At 42.5% G+C, this 13,436-nt stretch overlaps 1 protein-coding gene across 1 annotated transcript in view; it reads left to right on the top strand.

Moving 5' to 3' along the window:
• LOC147707744 (trypsin I-P1-like) overlaps nt 1-6,757 on the top strand; it is a 31,178-nt gene extending 24,421 nt beyond the window's left edge. The window contains exons 4-5 of the mRNA XM_086926602.1: nt 1,066-1,202; nt 6,462-6,757. Of these exons, the coding sequence (XP_086782728.1) occupies nt 1,066-1,202; nt 6,462-6,611 (287 nt within the window). The 3' untranslated portion in view covers nt 6,612-6,757. The remainder of the gene's footprint in view (nt 1-1,065; nt 1,203-6,461) is intronic.
• The last annotated feature ends 6,679 nt before the right edge of the window (nt 6,758-13,436 follow it).

Here is a 13,436-nt window from a genome sequence, read left to right as displayed (position 1 = left end):
TCTGATTTAACGCTATATAACATGGCTGGTGGCTGAATCCCTGTGCTCCTGCTACACACGATTGAACCAAATAGGAAAGGCCCTCTGGTGAACTCCCTCAAAACCAGACCTTGAGTCGAACCCTGTCCTTCCACTGACACGCCTGTCCTTTAAACCCACATCTACAAGCACTCTGTGGGATGTCTCAACCCTCCTGTCACCCTGCCTGCCTCCCCTCACCTGAAATAGCCAGGTATAATATTTTCCACATGCTAAATATGTAATCTATGCTGTTATAGGTTGTGCATTTGTACTGTCTTTGTCCAATTACCATCCCTGTCCGGTTAGTGCCTAGTGGTATCATCTGAGGTGACCCTTAGGTCAAGCACAGGAAACTCCGCCATTCTTGCTCGAGGGGTCTATACATTGTGCCCCCTTTAAATTATGTTATAATAATACCTGCTATATCAAGTGCCTAAAAAAGCAAAAACTGTGATATAAAGTGATGGGTAAAGCATGCTATTATTATTGAAATAATAATCACGAGCCCCTCTCTATGTGAACACTTAACTGCTTATGTCTTTAAGTACCACTTTGTGGCTAAGTGTGATGTTGATTCTAGAAACTGTGCCTGCTCAAAATAAATAACTGAATACAATGTTTTTAAAAGCAATTTTAAGGCAAAGCAGATTCAACCAGGCAAAGGTGGCACTACTATTTCTGAAACTGTCAGTAGACCCATTGACACTATTTTGTACGGTAATTTTTTTAAGATCGGTTGTGAGACTAAGGAATACTAGAGGCGATGAATATCTATCGATGATCTCCCTTAGTGACAGAAGGGGCGGCTGCACCAACATTCTTCAGGACTGCTGTTTGCACTGTATAAATCATTTTTAACATGAATTTTTAAGGCTCAAAATATTTTTAATGTACACGTTCTTATATTTGTTTTTTTAATTTTTATGTAACTTCCAATGCTTGTAGGGTTTTTTAAATGCACTTGGTATGGTATTGTTTCTATACCGAATAAAGTACATTTGCATTGAATTGAATTGAACTAAATAAATGTGTCTCTCCTTCCAGTGGTGAATGCAAATGTCCTCCAGTGCCTTAACCAGCCGATCATCTCCAGTGCGCAGTGCCAGCAGGTCTATCCGACGGAATACACAAGCAACATGATGTGCTCTGGCTACATGCAGGGAGGACAGAGCGCGTGCCACGTAAGAATAACAGGCGGCCCTGTTCATGCTTTGCACTCCACAAACACAATGTGGGGGCAGTTTGTGCATGGGAGACTTTGAGTGGGCTCTGTGAAGGTATCAACCCAGGCGGCAATTACCAATTCTTGCCCACATAAATAGTGATAGGACACAGTAGACCAACCCACTTGCGTAAAGCAGTGCAGTTTTTTATTTAAACAAAGTACATTAAAAAGCAATGACAAATATTTTATTAAAAAGGAAAGCATGTAAGGACATGCAATACATACAAACAATAAAGTCAATTACAAAATAAAAATAGAACTATAACAATCACAGTTTCATAAAAACATAAAATTAATTCCTGAGTCAAACATAGACAAATATTGAGAGACTTTGAGTGGGCGCCACCCTCACGTTTCCCTTATTCTGCTGCACAACCCCACACTCTCAAAGTAAAAATGGAAAAAACTGGGCATGTGAGGTGGGCTAGTGGTCGCCCTTGGTTTATGACCCATACACTTTTTATCCAGAGATGGGCTGCACTAGCAGTGCGTTGGAGAGGTGCAGCTTAGCCTGGCTACCTGCAGCTCTCCAGCAGCGTGCTGTACGTTTATGTTTACGTTTGGGGGATTTGTACAGCGCATGGCTACCCAAGGGCTTCCCAAAGCTAAAGAGAGGAGGCAGAGGTGATAGGAAAAGAAAAATCATGGGATCAGCCATGTCTTAAGTTTTTTCCTGAAACTATGTCCATCTTTCAGCAGTCTCAGTTCCGGGGTCATTGAGTTCCAGAACTTAGGGTCCAGGACGTCCGCACTCCACAACCAACGACAGGGAGTCCCTCATACTTACAGTGTAATTGACAATGAAGGGCCTGTAAAGCAAGTCGGGTCTTCACCCAGTAAATTATCTGGGTGCTACCAGAGTTGCTGTTAGGTGCCATGTGGATATGGGGGACTGTCCTATGTGGTGTAAACTGGAGAGGCCGCCTTCCTGGAGAGACAATAAGCAACCATTCAGCATTGGATCACCCAGGAGCAGATTTACTAAGGGCCTGATTTAGATCTTGGCAGAGGGGAATACTAAGTCACAGATGTGATGGATATCCCATCGGCCATATTACGATCCTATTATATCCTATGGAGATCGTATTACGGCAGATGGGATATCCGTCAGGTTTGTGACGCAGTATTCCACCTGCTGAGATTTAAATAAGGCCCTAAGTGTTTGCACCAGCAACATTTGTAGTGTATTTTGTAAAGCACACAGCTGCCCCAACGGGGCGTCCCGGCGCTGTATAACGCTGTGGAACCCTTCCTGGCTCTCCCTGTGAGATGCCCCTCTGGGCATATCCAAGGTGAAGCCAGGCATCCTAGCGTTGTTGGGGCCTTTGTGGAGATTAAGCAAGCTATTGCCCAGAGTTGCAGCGTGGGACCCATGATTAGAATAGGCGCTGAGGTGAGAATTATCGAGTCCGCGGACATTGAACCCAAGACCCTGCCGCGTCTGGACTTGAACCCTGGTCCCGGGCCTGATCTCTGCTTCAGAGTCTGCCGCTCTAAACTGTGAGCCACACTTCTCCACAATGAGAGGCAAACAGTACAAAGTTTTGCAAGGGTATTTACTTTCTGATTAAAAGGGTAGTTAGTGCTAGAAAAGCGACCTTTTCATGATGCAAATAGTCCTTTGCACTATTTTGGTTTAGGAAGCACTATTTGGGTGTATCTTAGGCAGATCAGAACACCCACCCGTTATTTTGCTACAAAGCCCAATTTACAATTGGATAAAACAATTAGCCTCCATCAATGTTAATCATTAAAGTTATAGGGGTTATGAAAAACCCGAGCATCACGCAAAGAACAAGTATAGCAAGTGAGTCCTGCCCATTAAGCAGGATAGCGGTACTGCTGTGGTATGTAGCTGGTGGTGCATTTTTTGTATTTGATGTTTTCATTGCATTAATGGTGGATTTATTTCTGAGCACACTGTCGAAAATATATTAGTAAAACATGGTGTGGTAGAGCACTGACATTTACAGATAGCAAACTTGCCATTGAATTGGCCACAACATTTGCACTGAAATTAGGTCTTACTAATATCACTACTTAGAAAATAAATTCAAATGTGTTGAAATGGGTTTTCAGAAAATATTTACCATTTGCACATCACCAAGCAAAATGATTTGATTTGTTTTGATTCTTGATTTTCATCCACTTCATAATTACTGTATATTTATTTTACATGGTACATCCTTTCCTTCACTGTCCATGTACCCAAACAAATATGTGAAACAGATCTTGGTCAGTTCACTTGACAAAATCCTCTTACTTTGCAGTTAGAGAAAGACGCCCTGTTAAAAGAAAAAAGCAGCAATTTGTCAGAAGACAGCCTGACATTTGACCCTGTCTTTGAATACACAGTAAATGTGACAAGATAAAAACAAAATACAAAGACATTTTCATTTCTCATTCACCTTCCGAACTCCAGCATGGTTATTTTAGGGGTGCTGCAGCACCCACCATGCCCCTACTTTCAGTACCTATGCGTGCAACCAGGGAGAAATGTTTTAATTGTGCCAAACATTCCACACATTGTATGTCTGCTGCACTATGCAGCACAGGTACAATGAGTGGAATGTTTCTGAATTTGTCTAGGCATTTAATTTTGTACTGGAACGCTATGCTTCCAGTTCAAACCCTGTACTAGACTGTACGGGCACACCCAATGGTTGATTTGTAAAATAAATAAGTGCCAGGGCTTTCGTCAATAGGCAGCAAGCACCAGCCCATTTCTCCTGTTGGCGCTTGCTAAAACAGAACCAACTACTAACCATGAAAGTGGGGAGAGGATGAGGTGTAATGGCCAGATCTGCCGACTTCGAGCTGTGGAACCAAATTCAAGTATCTGCGTTGGCTCAACATCCTGAGATTCTGGGCAAATCACTTCAAATCCCCGTAAATGAATATGTCCTTAACTGGGTCTCATGAATACCGCTGATGTTGATGATTAAGTGCCGGTGCTGAGTAACGGAAACCACTGGCTCAAATTAAGCACTGGGTACACCTTTGCAACATGGTGGAAAGGTTGTGTGTGGTGCTAGGCAGTCTGTTTGTGGGCCAGCAGATGTGAAGAGAGCTGATGAAGGCCATGTTTTAACTATTACTGCTCTGGGATCTTCTACAGGTTCAATGGCTCTTCAAGATAATACCTGAGAGCATTGTAGAAGGCCTACACCGCACATGCACCTTCCAGTTGCAACTCTTCTCCGAATATTCTAATATGATGTCAGAGACATCATCCTGCCAAGCTGATGTTACACAATCAAGCCAGCACCATACATACTTACACACAAACCCCAAACACACTAGACTTATGCTGTCCCACAGAAAATACAGCCAGTGGCACCAGTAAAACTGCATAAAAGCAATGGGATCACAATATCAAAACCAATTGCAGGCTTGTCGAAATTTAGTGTGAGGGCTGTGACCAAACCTTAATGTGGGACACTTTGTATGCTTGTTCCGTTATTTCCATGTATCGCTTCCACCTCTTTCTAAGTCTTTCACCATTTCATGGTGTAGTCATGTAGGTTGCCTCATTCTTAATTAAGACAGCTGTATTACATTCAATTAAAAATCTATACATAAATGTTGCTTAAGGTGAGTGTGGCCAATGGACCAAAAAATGTGTAAGTGGGATTCAGGGCAATGACTTTGTCTTAGACCTGCAAGAGCTCGTCTATGGCTTTCTTTGACAGTCAGACTAACTATAATGAGGTCAGTTGTTTCTTCTTTATGTTTCATGGGGGCCCTCTGCCCCTTTTACCCTAATCCTTTGGCCGCCCTCTGGTCACCTATTGGGCAGCCCCCATTTTGAATACTGCGCTCCAATCATAGCACAGCATTTTCGCGGGCTTTTGTCCTGCGACCTTGGTCCCTCTCCCGCCGCTGTTCGGGTTCCCCGTGGGCCCTGACTGGTCCCGCTTGTCTTTCCCTGGCCCACTCTACCTCGCTTTATATGCTTTGTGGAGGACCCTTTGGCCCAAAAAAATCATGATACACAGAATATATTCCTCTTGTTAATAAACCCGTTTAGACTTTGACTGGCATGTGCAAAGCTTTTGTATGGCACTGTAAAGAGAAACATTACCAAGGCCAATAGTTTGGTATTTTGTGTGGTGAATAGGTTTTCCCGCTCTTTCCTAATTCGCACTACATGCTGTTGCACCTTATCAGGTAGCTACGTACTTCATCCATTGAGGACCAAGATGAAACAGAGTGTCTCCAGGCCTCATTGGCTGCCCAGAGGAGAGCAGCCTGCGTCACGATCCCAGCATGGCTTGCGGGTCCTCTAAAACAGTGACTGCGTCCAAACCCTGCATACTGACTGGAAGTGTAAGAGTGCATTGGAAGCCAGCACAAACCAAAACAGCTTCTAATGTTGTGATAGCTTCTGTGTGACCATCCGCAGCGGTCTTGGGGGCAAACATGGACATCTGAGGAGCAACGGAGGTTTATCTGACTAGCGAGAGCTCAAGAAAGCAGCATAGGAGCGCATGGAAAATCCATAGAGCACAAGAGATTGATTCGCAGCGGGGCCTTTTTTGCAATGGGTGCACGAGTAGATGGATTTGCCATCAGAGGCACTCGTTGGCACAGGAGAAAGAATTAAGAGAATGAATGCCTTAATCTGCTTTACATTGGACAGGTGCTACCTGCTCCATCTCTGCAGTTACATGTTTTATCTTGAAGGTTTGACACATTAAAATGCTTAACTGAGAGCCAGGCAACTTGCGCCATAAAGCGCTCTTTTGTATAGGCCAGGATATGGGATGTGCTTTGCCGTTTCTAGTCTTAGGGAATACTGGAATAGATATACACTTACTGCACCCACTTAAAAAGACTTCCTTTAAGACCAGAGGGCTGTGTGTCCCTGCAACACCTGCGAATTATGCAGCCCTCCGCAATAATGCTATTAATATGCATAAGAAAATTTGTCTTCACACTCAGCTTGTAAGCATGAGGGCCTCTAACCTGATCAATTTCAGCTTTTCTTTTGGGCAACCCAGACAATTGAGGGTACTTTGGAGCGAAAGTGCCTGCATCTGGCTAAAATGTATAGTTTTTAGAGAATGCATTGGTAGTGATATCGACCAGATTTGACTGATGTCTACATTAGTTAATAAAAGCCATGAACAGAGAATTTAGCTATCTAAAATCACTAAGAAACTTGTTGAAACATGTCGTTTTATAAGGTACAATATTTCTGTTTGTGTTGCAGGGTGACTCTGGAGGACCCCTGGTGTGCAACGGACAGCTTCAGGGAGTTGTCTCTTGGGGTTACGCTTGCGCCTCAAAAGGCCTCCCACCTCTGTACACCAAAGTCTGCAACTACAATGCCTGGATCAATGATGTCATCTATTATAACTAATGCATTGAAAGACTAAGGGAAATGTTGACGTCACCATTGACATAAACAGGCAAAGGCACAATCATGCATACATTAAATCCTGCCTTGGTATCTATGAATTATTCAACATGCAATACCCCAGGTGGCCCTGTCAGAAATGAGATGTACTCACTTGTTGATGTCATAAGTGCTTCAGTGTCTTCTCAGAGGTAGTAAGCAGTGAGCACTATATACATCTTCAATATGAATCAAATATTTAGCCCATTGTTGCTTCTATTACACGATTGCAAAAGAGAACCATGAAAGACCTACGATGAACATTTTGTCTGAAATGTCAAAACACACATTTGTAACCTCAGTGAAACATGTACAACATACATGGTGAAACATGCTGTCCAGTAGATGTAAGCTCATCACTGTAATTAAGTAGTTGATCTTGATTAAATATTGGAAATTAAATGGGTGTTTGTGCTTTTCTTAAGTGTATTTCTGTGGGCGTACCAGTAATGTAATCCCTGATGAAGGCTAGGTAAGGGTGTGTGGTAGCCATGCTGTGTGTGTGTGTGCCGGAAGAAGAAGGGGGTCTGACAGTTCTGGGATTGACTTTAAGGCTCTGCAGATGAAGCAAGTGTGTGGAGCCACAGGTATAACTGTAGGGGATGCAGGCCCCGTGTGTGGGGGCTGAACTCTTAGAGTGTGGGGGCGGTCGGACCTGTGTGTTAGACTTGGTTACAGTCAATTTATATGTAGAGGGATGCATACAATGTTTGGAGGGGAAACATCCTTTACAACGCAACTTTTACCACGCAGTGCCTTTACGATGCAACTATTACAACGCAAACCATTACAACGCATTGCGCTGGGGGGCGCTCTAGGATAGGGAATAGATTTAATTTACTATCCAACACCTTCCCTACTATCCACGGGGACTGGAGTTGGAATAGTAAATTAAACTATTCACTATCCAGCACCCCTCAACACTATGCGTTGTAAAGGCATGCGTTTTAAAAGTTGCGATGTAAAAGCATGCGTGGTAAAAGCATGCGTTGTAATGTCATACATCCGTTTGGAGGCTCCTGGTTCTGTTTCAGAAGTCAAAACAGTCAAAAATAGATGGAACACATAACAAAGGAAAGCGACAAAAACACGAATTAGTATTTAGATATTATACATGAAACATAGGATGGAACACAGGTCACAAATCATGTCCTATGACAACAATGAGCATTGGCTTTACTTGAACAGGTAGTTCATCTGAGCAAATACACCTTGTTGGAGTGAGATCTGTATTTTTGGCAGCTGAGCCATCAATCAATTAAACCCAGAAGCTGACCCTGATCATGGAATATACTGTGAATGAAACACAACGTGCTTTAGTCTGTCGCGAAACGCTCTGCTAGAGTTGCAGCACTACAACTCCAGCATGACTGCACAGGAAGAGACCAGTTCAGTAGAAGGTGTTTTCGTCTGCAAGGCATCAAACCCGAGACAGAAAGAGAGAGCAACAGCGCGCGCACACACCTGGCTAGAAGCGGGCGGACCCATTGCTGCTCGGGGTTGCGAAGACAGAACTCTGCAAATGTAGACTAGAGGTTCTGGAGGTCACACAGAAGCTCTGTGGCAGATTCATGAGGTCACTCAAGGTCAAGAGAAAGCAGTGTAAGGAAAGTTCGGGGTGCGAAGATGCACCTTCTCTAGTACACACAGGTAGTAGACTTCCCTTGGCAATTCATAGGAGAGAAGCATCCACTTCCTGTCTCTCTTGACAGATAAAAGTGCACTTTGTTTACATTAGAAGATAACAACTACAGAATCGCATTCAACATAGTTGTTAAACCATCAAATGCTCAGATCAATGCCTCTGCCAAATAATAAGCAGAGGTTCCACGGGAATGGAAGAATCCAGAAGCCCACCTGGGAGTTAGAAAGGGAGAGAGAAGAGTTAAAGACGGCGGGACAAGTAAATAGAGCCCCAGTACATCAACAGAGGATACAGTTACCAAAAACGTCCTTATCTCCTCTGAAATGTAAATAGAAGGGGACACTTCACACTAAGCCCAAAAATATTAATAGCTTAAGTACACATTTAACAGCCAGGAAAGGTCCCATAATCTTACTTCAGTGGGGCAACATCTTCTCTCCTCTCGAGTCAAGAAAGTCCACACTGCACCTGGGTTAGAAAACATGAACATCTTCTGTTTATCAGACACGCCAAACCAGTGCTTAGAAGTAGCAGGGCACCACACATTGCAACTATGTGCACTGCCAATAAGTGTACCAACACAACTACTAACCATCACACTCCTGTAAATGGAACAATTCAGACAATTCCAGGCCCCCAAAGCTATAAGAATGGCTTAGGCGGCAGGTAACAGTCATTTTCAATCTATATTGAATTAATAAGCAGCTGTTGTGTTAACCCCTTCGACGCGGATGACAAAGCCAGCTCGTCATGGGCGTTACCTGCGCTGCGCGGATGACGAGTTGGCTTTGTCACGTTACGCGGGATTTTTAAAAATGCCCCGCACAGCGGGAAAAGCCGCCGCGGCGAAGCGGTTAATCTCCAATATAGACAGGCAGCACCACCATGTAGCAGACTGACACAAGCACCGGTGTTGAGAATGAAGTGCCAGAAGCCACAGGCTCAAATTAAGCACTGCTTTCATAACCAAAGACTTGTTTCCCATCCCATGGCAATCAACAACCTTTTAAACACTTGGAATTCTTGCACTGTCGCAAGATTATGCTCTGAGAAAATCGAACACAAGCTTCATTATTAATCAGTATCTTTGTTACATCTGTGCACATTATTCTTTATCTTTAATCAAGAGCCACAAGCCTGCGAACCACGTTTTCCTCCTTTGTGGGTTTTTTCTCCAGAAGTGAGTCTCGGGTTCACTGTGCCACTAGATGCAAGCTAGCCTGGCTGATGAGGGGTGATACCCTGAAACTTGTCCCAGGATGCTTGTTTCTGGTCCAGGGAGGACCTAGATTGGCAGTTCAGGCTGGACTGTTCCCATGAGGAGCAGGGCCGAGACTGATTTGCATATGGCTGGACTTACACTGGGGTGGCATGGTGAGCAAAAGAATGATGGATTTAACCCAGATCTCTTGACTGGGGGGTGAATGTTTTATTTGCTCCGCATTCCACCTATCATTTGTGTGTATTTTGCTTGAGATTGGGTGGCAAGCAAGTTGGCAGCTATGCTTCTGGTGTGCTGCTCAGCTTGGCATGAATATATTTCCTGCACGTCAGATAGGACGCAGTGATCAAAGGCCTGCAACACCCCACTCAGCATACTGGCTCATCAGAGGTGCTGAATGTGCAGCTGAAGCAACAGCATTGACCTATATTTACTGGAGAGGGCTGGTGTGGTAAGAGGGTCTGAGGGATGTTTCATTGAGTGTCTCCACACTCAATGGTCCTCTGGAAATCCTGCTGTTAAGATCCTCTTTGCCCTCCAAAACTCGAGTCCTACATAAGGATAAATTATATTTCAGATCTGGGAGAGGTCCATCTGGTCTGACTGCTTGATATATACTCTGGCTCTCTACGGTGGTAAGTGCAGAATCCCAAGCCTGCGGTACAGCAGAAAAAACTTGCATGCACGCCTCATATGATTCCAGTTGCTGAGACTCTCTGCTATGATGCTGTCTGTGAGAGTTGGAATGCACTATAACTCCCTTGGGTCTGATGTTGCAGCTTGGGCAAAACAGTCCCAACTTGACTTGGGTAGCAGGCCCTCCGCTAAAACCTAACACCATGATTTGTGCGGAATGCGGATGGATATGCAGGCCAGTTGCCCCACGCTCTGGCCAAACCTTGTATCATTTGTCCTCCGATGGACCTTTCTAGTGGTCTGCAAGGTGATGGGAGTTAACATTAGATTAATCAAATTTCAATAAACAGTATAACCCATTTGGCAACACAATAAGGGCCAGGAATCAGTAACTGTAGTTTAGAAGATTTATTATAAATTAGCCGTCAAGTTAAGGTACACAAATCTCAGCACCATGCTGTAAAGTTACAGAATAACAACTGGGAAAACCGACCTCCTAAAGAAATTTAGGGGTACCAATATTAGGCAAACAAGAAGTTCAGTCACAGAAATACAAATGATCAATAACAAGATTTGATGCTCAGAGAAGAGTTTCTGGTTCTCTTTTCTATAAATAGGCACATCTAAAACCATCTAAGTTAAAATCCAAACTAAAGAGGATGGTTGTATCTAAAATGAAAAATCTCAAAAGTTAGGGAAACTCAATAAAGGAGAAAAATAGAATAATGCAAGAAAAAAGGAAAATGGAAAGGTATGTCTAATATGTAAGGATGGTTTATTTATCAAGTCTTCAAAGAATAGCTCATTTAATATGGTTAAGGCACAAGGGTCTGAATACATTCTCCAATCCTACAGTGAATGCACTTTTAGTGATGCAACATGTCACTTTAGTCATTAGATCATACAAGAAACATGTATTAAACGCAGGTTTATGTTAAGAATTCGTGATGTGTATAGGTGGATCCTAAATTATGCTGCACCAATCCCAATTCATTATTTTTCTTCTGGATTCCTCCAAGAATTTCATGTCTTTGCTTTGCCTATCTTCCAGTTCTATGTATGTCCTTTTTCACTTGTGCACGTTAAAATTCTTTTTAGATCACAAACAAGAATAATCCACAAAGAGCAATTATCACTAAGGGTTTCAAAATGCTTTAAAAATTCCTCTTCCTCAGTTTTCAAACCATCTGCCTGCAGAAAATCCATTCCCCATTGCTTCCCAAGCAGCTGTTGCTTCTAACCTTTCAAATCTCACTTTAAGTCAGTAATGTTCTAAATGTAATTTTTCAAATCCTTACTTTCGGGTTGAATGTAAGTACAGCATTGTTGAACTTATAACATCCGATAGACTCTGCCCTCTTTTGCGAGGACGTCTAATGCAAGTCTATTCTGCAAAACCATGGATATGATTGCAACCATTTCAGTATCCATTACTAAAAATCCCCCAGCTGTACTAGTAGACAACTTATTAACTACAGTAGAAAGCTTTCTAATCTTGTGCAAATTTAGCATCACTCCCACAGATGGTATTAGAGCAGCAACAATATCTCCTACAATTTCACTAGCACCTTTCTTTGTTCCCACATGTTGTTATCATGTTGGATCATCAAGTTGTCCCACATGATAGATATTTGGAAAAACTATTCCCATGTAACACTCCCTATACCATCTCTAGGTAACCTATGACATGCATTGTGCCCACAAATGTAATAAACTCCAGGGAAAGCAGGATCTTGTCCATCCAAGTATAATCCCCAATTTCCATGAACTCCAAAGGTATGATTACGCTCACTATTTCCCACATCATTTGCGTCAGTTGTAGATTTTCTAATGAATATGCATAATTTCCCTTTGTGTTGCCAATTTAAAGCTAATGCTGCTAAATTTCCCACTAGCCTACGCTCACTTTCCTCTTTAGCCCATTGAGGTACTTTTTAATGATTTGCTGCTTTAGCCAATATGTCTCTTCGGCTATCTTCCACTGAAGCTATGAATTTATTATCTACACTTGTTAAGGAACAAGTTCAATTATGTGTGCATAAGCATTGTCTAATGCCATGGTGGGTCTAATGAAATGTCCCACTAGCTCCATGTTTTTAGCATCAGGCTGAAGATTCAAATGCTTCAACACAGGAACTTCTGAAAAAAACAAGTCATGATTTGAGTAATAGTATTGAAGGTTACCCTTTCCATAGAATAACATCAGCAATAAACTACAGGTAACTTCATATGTCAAGGGGGGTGATGGTATGTTATCCCACCAGCAACTTCTGCAAGTAACTGCATGCATAAACAAACTAAGGTGGACGGACCCACTCGCAAAAGCGACTCACTCGTGTTTTGATTTAAATGAGTGCCAGAAAACCATTAGGTTTAGTAAAAGACCCCTCACCCACCAACCTAGTTTCTGGCACTCGTTTAAATCAAAACACGAGTGAGTCGCTTTTGTGAGTGGGTCAGTCCACCTTTGTTTGTTTATACTTTACCTCTGGGGATAGGGACACACACTGACATAATCCTCGCTCTCTCTTCCTTTTGTTTACCGGTAAATGCATGCTGACATAGCAATCCCTAGCATCCACTGTGTCAACATATTCATAAAGCAATTTTGAATAAAGTCTTTCTCTTCTATTACAGGTACACTACTATTAGTAGGAAGTGGTGTTTGAAGGGCACTTGTAGATCTAAGCTCCTCCACTTGTGAAGGGTGGGCTAAACTTAACATTACAAGCAAAGCAATTAGTACTAATGTCGCAATGGCAAATTCTCCTACACATAAACATCTACATCGACCAGTATTAGTGTTAGACTCCATAAGTTCTCTGATGTTGGACCGTTTAAGTAGAGGATTGTTAGTTGTTACCCCTGGCACAAATAGTAAGCAAAGTTCAAGTGTCTTTTCAGCAAAATATGTACAAATTATGTTCGTGAGACTTTCTTAGCCCTATTGCATGTTCTTCTAAGTAACAACCATATGCTCCTTCTGCAGGCTTAGGCATTAGTACTCTTCTTTGTAGTTTGGGGAAAAAAATTACGTTCGTTCTCTAATAAATGTGCAGTTCAAACTCACTAATTATCACATACAGGATAAATGGTCTCAGTCTGTTTAATGGCAATGCAATTTCAAAACTCAGTCCAGCCGCAAAGTTTAGATCAAGGAGGCTCATTTGAATGTGAAACCAAAGGGGCAACTGACAAACAGTTGCACCCTTTATATAATGAATACATCTTATTCCACCAGACGTCCATCGTAAGTGTTTTGAATCAAAAAGCTACTTGAAAAAAC

Source organism: Lissotriton vulgaris, chromosome 6 (genome assembly GCF_964263255.1).
Source record: "Lissotriton vulgaris chromosome 6, aLisVul1.2, whole genome shotgun sequence".
Taxonomy (NCBI): domain Eukaryota; kingdom Metazoa; phylum Chordata; class Amphibia; order Caudata; family Salamandridae; genus Lissotriton; species Lissotriton vulgaris.
Note: the sequence above shows the minus strand (reverse complement) of the source record. Positions and strands in the feature narration are given on the sequence as shown.